This window comes from Toxotes jaculatrix, chromosome 15 (genome assembly GCF_017976425.1).
Source record: "Toxotes jaculatrix isolate fToxJac2 chromosome 15, fToxJac2.pri, whole genome shotgun sequence".
Lineage (NCBI taxonomy): Eukaryota > Metazoa > Chordata > Actinopteri > Toxotidae > Toxotes > Toxotes jaculatrix.
Genome location: NC_054408.1, coordinates 24335956 through 24353274, shown reverse-complemented (window position 1 = coordinate 24353274; position 17319 = coordinate 24335956). Strand labels below are relative to the sequence as shown.

Here is a 17319-nt window from a genome sequence, read left to right as displayed (position 1 = left end):
TCTCACAGTGCTGAGAGGTGACGCACAAACGCACGAAACATCTCCAAATTCATGTCTAAAAAAGACTGGGTGGTGTGGGGGCGGATCAGCACGAGGTGGCAAACTCATCTATTCATGCTAACCGTCACGGCTGTCAGTGCTTTGTGGGACTGACAGAGCAGCTTCTTTTTTACTTAAAAGTTGATGTAAATGAGAGCTAGCTCAACAAAGAGAGGCACAAACCTGACAAGGCCTGGACTGGGGGGGTGGGGGGGGGGGGGGGGGGGGGCACAACACCTTGTTCGCTCTGATGTGCATGTTGTTGCTCTAAAGATGTCAGACTAATAGATAGAGTCTGAGGCCTTCAGTGGTTGGTGCTTTCATCTTGGTATGAATAATCACTCCTCCTCTAACCTGAGAGTGAATGTGCTACTAATGCCAGTCAGAATGAAGTGATTCCTGAACCACAGCCAGAAAGTCCATATCTAAGAGGTGAAGTCGTTCCGCCTTGTGAAAAGATAAAAATCACTGTGGGGTAATTCTGCTGTGCTAATAACACTGTGTCATGCTGTATTCAGAGGCAGCAAACCGGTGAGCTGCACCTTCCCTTTGCGTGATGCTAAGATGATGAGTGTTGAGTGAGGAAGAGGTGTATGAGTATTACAACAGCTCTCTTGTTGTGCGGGTTTCTCAAGAAAAGTCTTATGAGTAATGGTTGGATGTTGAGTAAGACCCTGGCTCCTTCCTGTTCTCTGGTTCTTGAGCTTTCACACACTAATATCATTGTGACCCCAGCCTTCAGGAAACATCCATTGTTACGGCGGGGACCAGAGGCAAGCAAGGAGAGCGAATTGTGAACCGCGTGTCTTCTGTGGCAGGCCGAGGCTTGTGATGGATGTGTCTCTCGTCCTGTTTGGAGTTTCTCAGGGGCGCTCTGTTTTCCCATGCTGTGAACCGCACACACTTGTTCACACAGGCGTTCTCGGCGCACGTTGTGGGAGAAAAGCAGGCGCAAGAAGAAAGACGGGACGGAGATGAAAGAGTTGCAGGAGTAAATCTCATTCTCCTCAGACCAGAGGACATGCCAAAGACACAGTCAGGAGGGCGAGGGAGAGTCTTTTAAGTCAAATTCTTTATTTTCACGTTTTGACATAAAACTGCAGCCTCCACAGTGAACGTGGTGCACACAGAGCATCTCATGTTGCTGCCAGCTCTTTGCTTTCCTTTCATATGTATTGAGCAAACATGGACCTTCCCCTCTGCGCTAACACCTGGTTTTTAATTTCAGCTGATAATTGCTCCGATACCAAACCTTTTACTCATTTCAGTTCTGAATGGCGGGACGGGACCTCCGGGGGCGCCGCACCTTGACGACAAGAGAAGCAGACCTCTTGTCTCAGATGAAGATAGAGACAGGAGCTAAACCGGATCAGCTTACCCGCCGGCCAATACTTCAAACCCGACCCTTGACCTCTCTCCGTTTGGGCCAGTCAGAATCACCTGTCCTCTCCTCTGTCCTCTCATCCAGCCCCCTCAAGAAAGATGATCTTCAGCACTGACCACCGCTTGTCACATGTATGCGTGGTGGTGACAGCCAAGTTCCCTCTGAGTCTTTTGTCGCAGAGGTCATCTCTGAAGCTCCTCTAACACTTAATTACATCTCTTGATGAGGGAAGGGGGACATGGCTGTCACGTCACGCAAACAAATCGTCAGGAGGAAGACATTAGGCATATGGCGGTCGTAGTGAATGGGGAGCTCTTTTAAGGGTTCACGATTTTGAATTGAGTGCATCGTCACGATGGCTCCTTCTTGAGTAATGGTCATTCGTAGGATGGACATCTGGTCAGCGGGTTCAGTGGAGGTCGTCAGGGTCACATGGTATCAGAAAGTGTGTGATGATAGAGGAAAATGGAGGATGAGATCGGACAACAGAAGAAGAAGGTCACGGGACTTCACGGGTTCCTTTCGAACATTACTTTTGGCTGTTTTTGATTAGAGCCTTCATTGGACCTAACAGAAGCTCTTGACCAAACAAATTTTGCAAGTAACTCCACATCCAATTTGCAGTTATCTCCTGTGAAGTTTTCCCAAACACATTCCCAAACAGAAAATTCTGGAAATCAGTTTTTCCACCACATGTTGTGCCTCAAGAGCATCAGTGCAAGCCACTGGAAGTTAACTAGTGCAACTATTAACTTAAATGTGAAGCATCTGTTTGAGATCAGGCTGAGTCCTGTTCCAAAATGGACCTTTGGAATATACCTGAACTCAACGTGCAATATTTCAAATATAAGTCAGACTACTAAAGCCTGGACTGCTGACTAAGGATGGGTAATGAGACAGGACATGGTGTGTATTTCCCTGCTATTAACTGGTCAGTAGTCCTGGCAGACTCCCTGAGACTCCCCACTCCACTGACCCCCCCAGAACTACCTCCTCCCCTTCTCTTCTACACATCTTCAATCTCTTTGCTCTCCCCAAATCTCCACCTCCACCATCCTCCCTCCCCTCCCCCTCTTTGTTTCCCTCTCCGCCTCACCTCTCCCATGAAAGAACTGTTCTCATTGGGGTGAGGGGTGGAGGGTTGAGGTTAGATGGATCTTTATGGCAAGAACCCCTGGGCCATCCACATGACAATGTGACAATGTGGCAGGGCTTTTTTTTAAAAGAGATCCTTGTGTTTGTTAAGTGGGTTTCCCCCTGAAGAGCAGCCACGGGGCAGGGTCAGGGGACCTGAAAGGAGAGAGTCAACTTTGAAAGGGATGAGCCTTTTGATTCTTTAAGTTTCAGAGTGTAGTTAGGGTAAATCTGAGCTCAAAGTATGATCTATAATTCATCAAACTGTTTCAGGCTGAAATTTAAAATCATAAGAAAACTACATGTACAGATTAGATGTTCTTAGACAGCCAGTCTTACCACAAATGACAGTGTACTGAAAGTTTCATTAAAGCTACAGTATGTAACTGATGCTGCACCACCATGCTTCACCGTAGGGATGGCAGTAGCCGGGTGATGAGCAGTGCTTGGTTTTAGCCTGACACAGTGTTTGGAGCTCTGTCCAAACAGTTCAGGCTGGAGAGTCTTGTCCCTCGTGGCCTCCCCAGAGTTTTTTAAATGCCATTTGGCAAACTCCAAGCAGGCTGTCTGATACCTTTTACACAAACTGGCTTCTGTTTGGCCGCTCTACCATAAAGGTCTGACCTGTGTACTGCTGAGATGGTTGTCCTTCCAGCAGGTTCTCCCATCTCTGCAGAGGACTCCAGAAGCATTGATAGAGTGACGGCTGACCAGGGCCGTAGAGGGCCAGCTCCAGCAATACTCTTGGTGGTTCCAAACTTCATTTCAGTCACTGAGGCCACTGTGCTAGTGAAAACACTCAAACCTTTAAAAATGGTTTTGAGCTTTGAGTGTTCCCAGGAAGTTCCTTGGATTTCATCTGGATCTGATCATAAGTGGACAGCTCAAAGTACGTCAGTTCACACCTGGCATTAAAATGAGTCTTCACTTCTCCGCTCCATATGCAAATGAACACGCACATCACTTCTGTGAACTAAAACCAAATGCATTGCTGTTTTTAATAATGAACACAAGGAGTTTGTGTTTTGAATGATTTTATTTACTGACTTGTGCAGAGCAAATGAAGCTCTATCGGAAACATTCATTCAGAGGAAAAGTTCATATCTGAATAGGCTGTGAAAATGTAGCTAAGTAAGTTTTCATCTCCAGCACAAATAAAGAAACTGTCAGAAGAGTGAGTGATGAATGAAAGGATGTTTTACTGCCTTTAGAGAGGTGGAAAGAATAATTGAATTTCTCTGTGCTGCTCAAAGGCTACTAACAGCTACCAGCAACTTTTAAGGTGGAATGTTGTCGTGCATGTTCATCAGTGCATGAGTTAATGTTGTGAATCAATCAATGTGTATTTATGCACGAATGTGGCCGTATGAGGCACAGACCACCTCTGAATGAGGTCTGAGTGATCAGATCTCAAATGCGTACTCAATGCGTCTTGGGGTGCATTCACACCTGTACTCAGAGCTGTCCACTTGTCATCAGAATCACCCCAAGACACACGTTAATGGCAGGTTTGAACAGGGTCTTTGTTGGTGCGTAAGAGGAAACTCTCAATCAAGTCCACCTCTCTTCAGTGCCTGGTAAGGACAGATCTGTTTGGAAGAGTGGTTCTTGCATAAATCTTAGTGTCTTGATAATGTTGCTGTGCTAGAACAAATGTGAGATGAGGAGGATCTGCGCAAACAGAATTTTATAATATGGATGCCAGGAAAGTAACTTTGAGTTACACAGCTAAACTGACAGTGATGAACTTCTCCAATCAGTGACCAAGTCAGTCACCATGTTGGCTAAAAGCTGTCCTACCAAAGGAAGAGCTGGTGATCAGACTTGACTGAGATGTGATCAAGCATCCCTTCTCTGAATCCCTCTCCAACAACTCCATCTTCCCCGTTTAGTTATTGCCTCTCCTTCAACATTCACCCCAAACCACCCAGGAGCAAAGCAGACAAACTCTGCAAATTCTCTCATTTACGCATCCACCGCTTCTCCAGCTCGGCTAATGTGTTCCCACCAGAGCCGCGCTGGAACTCTTTTCCTCCTCACCTCCATGAAACATTTTTTATTATTCATCAAAAGGGGCTTTAAGCACTTCTCCCAAGTTCCCGTTACGGAGGCAAAAATACAAGACATCTCTGCCTCTTTAATGCCAATTCCTCTCATCTCCGGGAACAGAATTCGTGGATCATTAAAATAAAAGACGACCACAAGTTACAGAAAATCAATTCTTTGGCTTGGAGCAGAGGAATAAAAGAGAGCGAGAGAGAGGGCAGGCAGGGGAAGCTTTTCCTGGATAGATGAACCAAGATCTTTCCTCAGTTTCTGGCAATAAAATCACATAATTTCTCTCTTTGCTTTAATTCTGAGGAAATTTATATTTCTGTGGCGCTGCTCACACTCAATCTGACGATACAGGCTCACAGACGAACACACAGTTACTCAACACAAAATCCCTTTTCATCTGTGAGGGGATGGAAGTGACTCAACTGACAACCGTTATCGGTTCAAAGCAACAAAAAGTTTTCTTGATCTACAAACGAAACTGCACACAGCATGACTCCATGTGAACAAATTATTTCTTTTTTCTAAAATTAGACTCTGAGAGGCTGTAAGCTGCAGGTAATGAGAAAGAACTAAATGACAAAAAAAAGGAAAAAAAAAACTGTCTGAAGTTGGAGCACTTTCATTTTTAGCTAGAGTGGTGTGACCTTTTTAAAGTCGATTCACCAGGCTTTTGAGTTATGTGTTTTTAAATAAAGTAATGCCAGTTTATTTCGAGCGCAGCACTCTGGGGAGAGTTCTCACAATGGCCTCATTTTGCCAGAGTGGGATGGCAATCTTTTTGTACAGGACTGTGTCATTGTGAAATTGTGTTTTTTTTTTTTTTTCCCTCCCTTGTTCTGTCTCTTGGTTGGTTATCTGATACTCTTGTTGCTATAATTACGAGCTCAGATAAAAGCATCATTTTAGCCCCAGATAATGCATGAATGCGGTATTTAAAAATGGACACAGGCAAAGCTAAATATAGGTCAAATGGGGACAAGAACTGAAATCAGTGTAAAGTTGTGCTCTGCTTGCAGCACTTGCGTTCACATTGAAATTGACTGCGTGGAAAAAAATAAATAAATACATAAAACAAACCACAGCCCAGCTCCTCTCATTAATTTGAATGGGCAGAGTTGTGAGGCAGAAAAGCTGAATCTGGTTCAACTTTTGCTGGAACACAATTTGACATCATCCAGCAGGGTGCTACACTGGCCAATGCTAACACTCTGCTCCCCCCACCCACCCCCCTCTTATCTGACACCACAACCTGTCAGTTACTTTTTACTGTTATGTTGTTAATATGTGTAAAAACTTTATCCATGTGAGAACACAAATTGTGCACAAATTGGCAATTTGTATGCACAAATTTATTAATTTGAGAGCATAAATTACGTTGTAATACGTTAATACGTCCTTTAGCCTTCATAGCTCATTAGGATTTAAAAAACTTTCTCAGAATCAGAAACGCTTTATTGCCAGGTATGTTAAACATACAAGGAATTTGACATGGTGTTGTTGATGCAAAACAGAAGACTTGGACTGACAAGTCCCATAACACACGCAGGAGAAACATACTAAATAAAAAGAAAGAAATACTAAAGAGAGGACAGTCTGTACACATACGTGCAATGTTGCAAAGTACATACATTAAAGAAACGTACATTATTCTATGCAGATACGATAATGTACGAGTCAGCCAACAAGTGACTCAGAGTGGAGAGTCCTCTGTGACAATCTTGTGATTCTAAAATTTAAATAAATACACGTATTTATATATACGGACCGTTACGCTTAAAAAGTAACGGCACTTTTGGTGACTGTACCCGAAGACCGCCGGAAAACAACGAAAGCCGCGGTGCCTGCTGGGATACTATAAACTCGACAGACCGCCATCTTTCTTTATAGCAAGTTAGTAGGGCAAAACAATAACCACTTTCGAATGATTATTTCTCTAAAACAGGCCCGCTGAAGCAACTCCATTTGGTCAGTTATTATCAATAACACGTTTAAAGAGGTGCAGGTGGAACGGACTTCCAGATATTGTACACATATCAGCCATAAGACACATCACTTTGGTGTAAGCGTTCGACTAGTGGAGGTGGTCAACATGGGCCGCTCTCGGAGCCGCAGCTCGTCTCGGTCCAAACACTCCAAAAGCAGCAAGCACAGTAAGAAACGGAGCCGGTCTCGGTCGCGGTCCAGAGACAGGGAGAGGTCAAAGAAACGGTCCAAGTCCCGAGAATCGAAAAGAAGCCGGCGCAGAGAATCTCGTTCCCGGTCTCGATCCACCACAACTTCGTCCCGCAGAGAAAGAGCAGCTTCGCCACCGGAGCGCATCGACATCTTCGGCAGGACACTGAGCAAGAGAAATGCCCTGGACGAGAAGCAGAGGAAAGAAGAGGAGGAAAGAAAGGCAGAGATGGAGAGACAAAGGAAAATGTAAGCACATATTGCACGAGTCACTCTGTTCTTGCAACGTTGCATAACATTACCCACACCGAACTTCAGTATGTGCTAAGCTAAATGCTAGGCTGGCTGCATGTGTTTGTATGGGGCTACGTTAGCTCTTTGCACGAGTAAGCTAATGCTAACCAGCTAGCCTCTTAAGCATGCTAACGTCAGCTAGGCTCCATAGGGCCCTGCCTCCACAGGCAAGATTAATATCCCTGTCAGAGCAGACAGCCTGCTGCAGGGGCCAGCTCACCTTCTCAGTTCAACTGTACCTCAAGTTTTAGTTTTATTAATAGGTAATGTGGAATTTAATAGAAATGACACATTGAAATTAAACTGGTTCAAGTAATGATTTATAACAACTTTTTTGAAAGTTGTGCCTTTTTTTAATACCTTTTAGTGGAAATTGTAATTGCTAGAAGATCAAATGGAATTTTAATGGAAAGAAAAAATGCATAAGAAAATAATTCCCCTTGTTGTCGTTTTAATTACTTATGACAGCCCTTGACCAGTTTGCATACTGTTAGCATTCATTAAGGCATAGCTGTGGTGCTGAAGTTGGTCATGCTTTCCCTGATGTGCTCTGATTAAAGAGTCTTAACTATACAGCACAGGTTGGATCAGCCGTTGCACCTATGAAGTTGCTGCTTCAGGAGTTGCTGATATAACGGCACCACTGTCACTGATCTGCATCTGAAAACGCTTCAGTGGTTGCCAGGTATAATGGCCACTGCCCGTTTATTGTTACACAGGGAAGTTGCTATTGTAAAGGTGTGTGTGGTAGCCAGAGGCAGACAGACACCTGAGATCTGAGCCACTGTCCCCACACCTGGCCTCCTGAGTGGCTCTTTTCTTTACCTCGTAATAGCCACGGGGCCACTTAACCAGGCACGCAAAGACCAGAGACTTGTTAGAGAAACAGAGACTCGGTCCTCGGTTGGGTAAGGTCTCTTTTCCCATTGGTTGACAGCATGAAAATCAAATCCAGGGAAGGAAGGTTGTGTGTTTGCAGTTGTCAGAAGCGATTTGACAACAAAAGCTAATAGCTTCCTGTTTGTAGTACAGTATGAGAGGGGAAGAAAGGACAGTTTAAAAGCATTTTCAATAGGCACACAGGATGTCATGTGACATCCATCTGCACTAGATGTCCTTTAGTCTCCTGCTGAACTGGACAGGTTCATTTAACCCCCACATGTGTAGCAGGCTGTCATAGGAAGTCAGATTTCCACACATTTGGAATGAGTTGGACTGTATTGCGCTGAGTGCAGCCAATCATCAGTTTGTGCCAATGGTAAAATGATGATCTGTTTGAGGTTCAAATTACACCCAACCTGTAAAAAAAAAAAAAAGCACCGGTTCACTGCAGCTCTTCATCTAAGCAGTTCACTGAGGCTGTATCCGCTCTTACCACATCTCCCTTTTCAACATTTGTTATTTATCCTCTGGCAAAATAGTACTGAAAAAAAAGTCCCACTTCCATACCGTGCACTAAAAGTATGTACAGCACAGGAAGATAACCAAATACATCCACAACACAATCAAAACTCAAGCAGAAAATTAGTCTGCGCACACATTTTTCCACAGTGAACATGCTACATGCTCAGAACCAGCTTTGCATTATTGTGTGGTATTAGACCTCTGCTCCAGGCAGATAGTTTTATATTGGGCAGGAGTTAGCTAACCTTGATGGGTAATACTTTGTGTGACTTGCTGATATTTGAGCTACACGAGTTGGAGTACACATCTGATTTCCTGAGCATTATTTACACCATTTCTGCCCCATACCCAAATACACAGACATCAACATCAGTCGCCTTTAGTTTTTATTAGCTATCTCATAACACAGCAGCAGAATTAACTGCATCCTTGATAGCACAGTAAAGGAGCGTTGAAAGATTAAGGCTCTTTGAGGTTTGATGAAATCAAGAACAAAAATGAAGGAGTTAAACAAACCTTAATGGAAAACTGTTAGAAAGGAGCTACAGAGCTGCTGACAGCTCAATATGGTGAAAGTTTAAGAAACTGCACTTTGTGTTCAGTTTCCTTGCATGACCACAAATATTGAACCAATTAGTTTATCCTGGGGACAGATCAGGCCTGAGCCATTTTCCTGCACAGGGCCTAATGGTGATGTCCTGCCCTTAACAAGGCCTGACAGAGAGAAGCCGTTAGGCCTGATGGCCCTGTGGTCGCCCCTGCGGTGGAAAAGCATGTGAAGACAACGCCATGTGTGCATGTTATCCCAGCCCAGCGGAAAAACTAGATTATATTCACAATAGACCAAAGTCAGACATGCTTAGTTCTTGTTCTAATTTTGTGTTTATATTTATGTCTTTGGCATGAGAACAGATTAAGGTGATAAATTGGTTCCATCCCTAATGTCCTGTAAAACTGTCCCTCTCTATTTCTGCTCTCCTTCCTCCCGTCATTTTATTTATTTCTCCTGCTCTGCGCTCCAGTCGGCAGCAGGAGATCGAGGAGAAGCTGATCGAGGAGGAGACGGCGCGGCGAGTGGAGGAGCTGGTGGCCAAGCGGGTCGAGGAGGAGCTGGAGAAGAGGAAGGACGAGATCGAGAGGGAGGTGCTGCGGCGCGTCGAGGAGGCGAAGCGCATCATGGAGCGGCAGCTTCTAGAGGAGCTGGAGAGGCAGCGGCAGGCCGAGCTGGCGGCGCAGAAGGCCAGAGAGGTAACGCTCGGTCGTTTGGAACGCAGTCCCTCCCTTCCTTCCATACCTCTGCAACCCCTTAACTCCCCGTCCCCACCTCCCCCCCAGTCACCTGCTCTGATTGGTGCCTTACTACGGGACATGCAGGGATGGTGGAGGTGGAGGGACCACCCACCCCCTCCCTTTTCACTTTTATGAATGTAACCCAGTCATGGTACAAGTTTCACAGCAAGGAAATAATTTATTAAACGATTAAAGAAAATCTCTTGACTCATCGTAGATCATTGTGTGGATCTACTGAGTTGTACCTGTAAATATTTACCTTCACGTCAGTCCTAATTAACATTAAATATCCGAGGAACCGTGTTAATACATATGTGACCGTTTCTTAACATTTTAAAAATGTGACATAAGAAGTTTTGCACAGTAGCACTTGTTACTCTCTGGGGAGCAAGGCTGCACATGATTCAAAATACACTCCTTAAACTGGTGTTTCCATGATATATTTATACTTAAAGGTTTTGCGTGGAGAAGCTCGAAGTCCAGGGCTTTTGGTTTTTAACAGCAGGGGCCACTGTTCATTTTGGCACCTCGAGGGAATTTCCTAACGTGCCGGTGAGAGTTTGCCATGGCAGGGTTACCAAAACTGACTGACTTTCATTCTTTTTCATCACTTTCACCCCCCCCCCCTCCTTTGATTTGGCTGAATCTTTTACTTTCATATCTTTGAGTATCTCTGTTAATGTCTATAAATAAGACATAATTTTTTTTTTTTTTTTAAAGATGACCTCTGTATTTTACAGTCACTGTCCCTGTCCGTCACTGGCCATTTCCTAAATGCCTTAAAAATTGGACAACTAGCTTAGAAAGTCGTAGTTTTAATGTATCAGGTTAACCAGCCTTTAGTTTGAATTCCAATAACAAGGCTGATCCTTTAACAGCCTCTATGACACAGTTGTCAGAGGAAGTGTCCCAGGCTTCCTTCAAGTTCATTATAAGACCCTTTGTTCATCTTTTCCCTGGTTTTGGACAATAAAGTTAGACATGTGTCCGACAAACCCTGCGCCCCACCTCACCAGGCGTCATAAAGAAAAACGGGGGTTTGTTTACACGACAGTAATAATGTATTATAAAGGAGAGGGACAGCTAAAGCCCAGTGACCCTGCTCTGCACAGGGAGCAGCCAGTGGCTCAGCACTAATAGGGTGAAAAATGCAGTCCTGAGCGTGCCACCAATATCTGCTTGGACCTATTCGGTCATCCCTCTCCTGGCTTCTGCTCTGTCGCCACCACACTGCTCTTTCTAAATCTCCCCACTCTCAATCCTAGACACCGTTTACCGACCCGACCGGTAGCTTCAGCAAAGCTTTTCTATAACCAAAAGTTATTTAGCTGGTCCGCTAGTTACCAACAGTCAAATCAACGAGGCAACAGTCTGGTATTTGCTCATGGGAGTTTTTCCTATCTCTGTCACTCTCACGTTTAAGTCACATCTGCTGTGTCGAAATGTCAATCACATTTGTTTAACTTGACAGACAGTTTGCCCTGTACAGGTTTTCTTTACCACCCCCCCCTTTACTTTCTCTTTAACAATCCTTATTCTGAGAATCTTCTGTTAATGACATCTGCTCTGGGACACGTAAAGACGGGCCACTACATTTTCCTGTTTCCTGTTTGACAAGATTAACTATCTGTGGTCTAACCATGATCTGTTATGATATATTCTCTCTAATCTTCATCATTTCATTCAGATAAAGAGCCTTTTCTCCCTAGAAAAGCAAATGTACTGTGTTTTGTACTCATGACTTGCTTCTCCTATAGGGCTGCCGCCAAGATTGATATTGTTCTTTGTAAATACATTTGTGTTGTTTTTAATTTTGGAAACACAACTCACCACCTTCCTAACTAGCACTTGACCTGAGCTGGCCCTGCAGCCTTTCAGCTCAACCGTGACTTGTGTCCTGTACTGTAAGTGTACCGTGGTCCGGTCCTCCTCGATCACACACACAGACACCACTTTGTACTGTACTCTCCTTCACTCTGCCTTCGTCTCAGTGGGGACTGAACCACTGTAAAGGAAAATCAGGAAAAAAAAAAAAACAACAACAGAATGTGAGCTGTGGCTGCAGGTAGAGGCTAAACAGTACAGAGATCAGAGTAATAAAGAGGAAGGCCACGGGGGCGCGGTATGGCAGAGCCCCCCCCCCATACCTACCTACCCTCCCTTCCACCCCAGGAGCGCTTCTCTGTCTCTGCAGGGGCCCACACAGTCCGGACCAGACAGTAAATATTCAGCCGTTAAATGCCGAATGGTTTCACCAGTTGTGTAGGTACACAGGCAAGGAAAATGCGTAGGTATACGTGCATTGGTGAGCCAAAACTATTCCCTCCTTTATTTGTATCCTTTTTTTTCTTGCTTATAATGATGTTTTTTAAAAAAACAGCACTTGTATTTTCTTCTAGATTGTATTGTCTGTCAGTTTATATCTGTCTTCTGTTTATGAGTGTGATGAGTGGCCCCCCTCCCCCCCTTTTTTTTTTTTTTCTAATTCTTGGGTTTAAAATTTTAAATGTCTTTCACAGTAATGCAGTGAGAGCCCTAGGTGTGGCTTAGCTTTTCATTTTTCTAGGAGGGTATTACCAGCAGTTAGAGGTAGGGGGAAAAAAAAAAAAAAAAAATAGCAGGTTCATTTTTCCACCCACAGTTTCTTTATGCTTTTTGCCTCCTCTGTGTATTTTTAAACAACAAGTCAGGCTGAAAAGAATGCCACAGTGTGGTCATGTGCGAGAGGCTAAACAAACTTCTCTGTGGTGTAATGAGTTAGCTATATGGGGGTGTGTGTGTGTGTGTGTGTGTGCGTGTGCGCGCTGGTTGGGGAGTGTGTCTGACAACTTAAGAGTGTGTACGTATGTACAGAAAGTGCTTTGTGGGTGTAACCTCTTCGTGCGCTAACATGGCACCGTGTCACCCGTCTAGGAGGAAGAAAAATCTAAGCGGGAGGAGCTGGAAAAAATCCTGGAGGAGAATAACCGCAAGATCGCCGAGGCTCAGGCCAAGCTGGTACGCCCTTGCTCTGTGAACGGCACAAGCTGCTGCTGCTGCTGCTGCTGCTGTTGTTGCTGCTTTCTCGCCTCTTTTTGGACACGTCTCCCCATTTCTGTCCGATTCGTAACCCACACTTTAGTCGTTGTTTTGCATGCTGCCTTGATGACACACCTCATGAATTGCACTATTCATTTTTAAAATGTTTTTTTTTTCTTTAAATGCAACACTTCAGCCGTCCGTTGTCCAAACCCCTGAAAACCATGTACTGTTTATTTTGATGAAATGTGCTATCACATCATCTCGTGCCGAACGTGCAGTAAGAAAAAAAACCGACACACACACACATCGTGTCTGGTTTGTGCGCCTTTAATGTCAAGTATTAGTCTTTAGAAATCTTTTACAAATCTCTGTCTTCCACTGATTGAGACCTCAAGACTTTCTACACACCACAACATGGCCGAATAACTTAATAGTCCTTTGGCAAGAACCACTTCTATTGAGTGGCTTTGAATTGATCATTATCAGACACCCCCCCCCCCCCGTTCGCTATATAAGCTTAAGTCTTTAAAGCTGTGTTTATTTCATTCAGGCCTGATTTGGACAAGCTGAGGCTCTGGTAAACAGCTACACATAAAAAAAAAAAAAGAATAAAAAGAAAAAAGCAGAAAAAACCTCTCTGATCCTGGATCTTGGGAGTGGGGGAGGGGGGTAAAGAAAATGCCAGACGTTTGTGGGTTTGAAGGACAGTGGTCTCTGTCCCTGTCTGACCTAACGTTCTTGTCGTGTAAATTTTGCTTTCGCAGGCTGAGGAGCAGTTGCGTATTGTTGAGGAGCAGAGAAAGATTCACGAGGAGCGCATGAAGCTGGAGCAGGACCGTCAGAGGCAGCAGAAGGAGGAGCAGAAAATGATCCTCGGCAAGGGCAAGTCCAGGCCCAAGCTCTCCTTCTCCCTCAAGGCTACCGAATGAGACTGCTCCCCCTCCATCCACACGTCCTGCTCTGCCTTCACACCCCCCCCAATCCAGCTCTCCCTCCTTCATCGTTGACCCCCCCCCTCTCCCGTCCTCTATGGAACGCTCGCTTCGTTTTGGAAGTGCTGAAGGAAGGCCAAGTCAAAGGGACGCACACCAGTGTGTTAACTTTACTCGCCCCCCCCCCCCTGTGAAGGCCCTTGTCCCTTTCTGGCTTTGAAGAGGAGGCAGCTCTTCGCCCTCAAAGGACCTGACTGCTCCCTCCATCCTTCTCATCCCTACCGCACAGATGACTTGTTTGCTTTTTTTTTTTTTTTCCCCTCTCTCGGTTTTATTTTAATTTTTAGGGAACTTGAACTTTTGATGTAGAATGCTATAACATGTCCTTCACCCCCCCCCCCCCCCCCAAGTCTTAACTCTGGTGTAACGGCGAGCGACTGTGCACCTGTGCTCTTCTTACATGTCTTTACAGCCAGCAAACTACAATAGATCGCCCAGTCCCCTGATATAGAAGAGTTATTGTCTAGTTTGTCTTGTTCAGCTTACTGTAAAAGCTCATGTGCAGCCTGGGAGTTGTCATGTGGTTTTCCTGTTCTTATTTCTTTTTGTTATTATTATTATTATTATTTTTTTTTATACTAAGGTTCCTAAAGATGGCTGACGCCGTGGTAACAAATCACAGCACAGCCTTTTAAAAGCACACTTCACTTCCCCATCCAGCCGACAGGTTCGTCGTGTCTTCCACCTTACTTCCTGTGCCCGTTTCGCTCTCTGCTCACCATGTAAAATCTCCAGCTCCTTTTTGGATTTTCGCTTCATCTCTGTCTCTGTCGTGGACGCCATACGTGATTTGTTCCCACGTGACATTAGAAACACGGTGTCCAGAGAGCTTCTGCAGGTTTTGAAGTGGCTGCAGTGCGAGCGATCTCAGCCTTCGACTTCCCAAGCTGCACATGACCCCCCCCCCCCCCGAACCACAAACCCCTCAACAGGATACGTGTCTCGTCTACGCGATAAGGGGGGGGGCTTGTGGGTAAATGGACGACAGAGGACTTTTCCTGTATGATGTAATGTTATTAGCCTTGCTGTGATGTGCTGACTCCCACTACTCCCCCCTCCTCCCGGCTCTCCCAAGTTAAGATTGTGTTATGAAATTGATCCACAGTTACACAACAACAAAAAAAAATAACAACAAAAAACAAAAAAACAAAAAAAAAGTTACAGTAAAAGGTAAAAACTTGAGCTTTGTTTTATCAGACTCTTTGGAAAGACGGCGAATTGCACGAAAAACTCCCCGACCACATACTTGATGTTCTGTCCCTGAGGTTTTTTTTGTTGTAGTAAAGTGACTTGGCAATGCGCCTCACTTGGTAAGTCTTGATTCGTAGTGGATGGACAAGTTCAGGTAAGATTAAGGTTTGAGGTTAGTGTGAGTGTGTGCGAGTGAATGAGCAGGTGTGTGTGTGTGCGTGGTTGTGACTTGACACTGACCTCAGGTGGGTATGATGACTTTTTTTTTTTTTTTTGTTCTGTTGTGGGATTTTGAATTTGTCATGTAATTTTCCCCAGTTGTCAAGGGACTGAACAGATCAGTAAATCCATTGAATGCCTACACTGGTTTGTGTGTGTGTGTATAATGATCTTAATCCTCAGATTACTGTTACTCATTAAGGGTTTAACCTAAAATAATTGACTGACATTTAGAAGACGTGGAGAGTAAAAAAAAAACCCACCTGAGCTCTGTTTAGCAGGCAGAGCTTCACTCAGGATTTGTCCTCTTCTCTGGGTCATAGTAAATTAGCAGCAGTTGGACCTTGATGCCTCCGCGTCAGGTTAGAGGAATCCCTGTAATGACACCGCCTCATCATCCTCCGCTTCGCTCCGCTCCGCTCCTTTGCAGCCGCTTGTTTCCAGCTTGTGAAGCCTTCTCTCCGGCCGTGAGTCCACCTCAGCCCCGGCCTCTTGCCACCCTGTGACCGTGGACTACATGTGAGGGTGCCAGAGAAGCGATGGCGGCTGAGGATATTTTAATAATGTGGTGTTATTAGGACTCAGATCACCAGACTCCACAGCGGCTGGAACCCTCTCCAGCAGCAGAGGACACCGGTACCATCACCCACCGTCCCGGCACCCGCGTCCGCGGTCACATTCGGCCTCGAGATGTTAGAGGAGTCCCTCACCCGGGGGACACTCACCGATGCCGCGTTGCCCGCTGCTGAATAAACACAGTTCCACCGCTGGGGCCCGTGTATGTGTGTGTGTGTGTGTGTGTGTGTGTGTACTCTCTGCTCCCGCGGTTGCCAGTTCTCTTTTCAAACAGCTGATTTGAATCAAGTTGTGTAAATAAAAACGAGATTTTTAGATGATAAAAATACATCTGGCTTTGAAAACCTTTTTTTTTTTCTGTTTCAGAGAGGAATACATCTGAGTTATCCCCCACAAAAAAAAAAGCAAAAAGAAAAACAAAGATGAAAAAAGAAAAGTACTGGCCACTATTTTTTTCCAGCTACGTTTACAACAACAATAATAATTAATAATGATGTTATTGTTGATTGTAATAAAAGCCTCCTTTCTGAGGTTAATGTGAATTCATTTAAAGTGAATTAACAAAAGTCTGTAATCAGGAAATTTCCCTTTTAATCTACTTTACCTTTGTAATGTAGGAACAACAATAGTTAGTTTGCAAGTGTCAAACTCAGAGTCGCAGTAAGGGCCTGTAAGTGTAATATGTGTGTGTGAGTGTGTGAGAGACAGTGTGTGTGTGTGTGTGTGAGTGTGAGTATATTCTCCCAGTTGTTTTGTCAGCCGCGCTGATCTTCAGAGCTCCGCGGCGGTCGCTGCCTGATGGACGGGCTGAGGGAGAAAGTTTTAAGCCACGCAGACGGAGGAAGGAAGAGATTTAAAAAATAAAAGGAACTTAATCTGTCTCTGCTCTGTCATCCACGGTTTCCCCACACTAAATAAATAAATAAATAAAAAATCACTGAAGAACACCACAAAACTGTAGAACTTAACATGGGATTATAACATAAGGAACTCTACAAGAATTTAAACTTTTAAATGACCACGAGAATAAATAAGTTTCAGGGACAAATAAAAGAACAAATAAAGAATTTATAATTATAAATTGCAGCCGTTTTTTCCAGTATTTTTTATTTCTACAGACAAATTATGTGGAGAAGACAAACAAAAAAGCCTACAATTCAAATCTGTCTGAAAACGCGCGTCTCATATCCTGAGTCCCTATTGAAATATTTCTGAAACTTTCCGCTTGGTTTTCCAGCTGGTAAAGAAACAACCAAATAAATATTTGGTCAAAGGGGGTCTCGGGGGCCCGGACACAGAGCCGGCACACATGCCAGTCTAGTTAAGCTTCCTTGACCCGTGTTTGAATAAATTCAATTAATCGAATATCCGCGCGGCTTTCAATAAACATCCAGTCTGCGGCGAAGCCTGTGTGTTTATTCCGCGTTCAGCAGAGACCTGGGATCGGACTCCTCGTGTTATCTGCCCGGTGTCACATCAGCCTGATTATCAAGCTAAGCAAACAGCCACAAAACACACTTACACACACACACACGGCCTGATCGA

At 44.6% G+C, this 17319-nt stretch overlaps 1 protein-coding gene across 1 annotated transcript; it reads left to right on the top strand.

The window, feature by feature from the left end:
* Positions 1-6473: 6473 nt before the first annotated feature.
* On the top strand, positions 6474-15338 carry arglu1a (arginine and glutamate rich 1a). The gene is made up of 4 exons (XM_041056948.1): positions 6474-7036; positions 9508-9733; positions 12689-12772; positions 13561-15338. Exons 1-4 carry the CDS (start codon positions 6705-6707, stop codon positions 13723-13725), a joined length of 807 nt encoding a protein of 268 aa, XP_040912882.1. The 5' UTR covers positions 6474-6704; the 3' UTR covers positions 13726-15338.
* Positions 15339-17319: the final 1981 nt, after the last annotated feature.

Coding starts and splice junctions, on each gene's coding strand:
- arglu1a (XM_041056948.1), top strand. CDS start 6,705: ATGGGCCGCTCTCGGAGCCGCAGCTCGTCTCGGTCCAAACACTCCAAA. Junction 7,037..9,507: donor ATGGAGAGACAAAGGAAAAT/GTAAGCACATAT, acceptor TCTGCGCTCCAG/TCGGCAGCAGGAGATCGAGG. Junction 9,734..12,688: donor CGGCGCAGAAGGCCAGAGAG/GTAACGCTCGGT, acceptor TCACCCGTCTAG/GAGGAAGAAAAATCTAAGCG.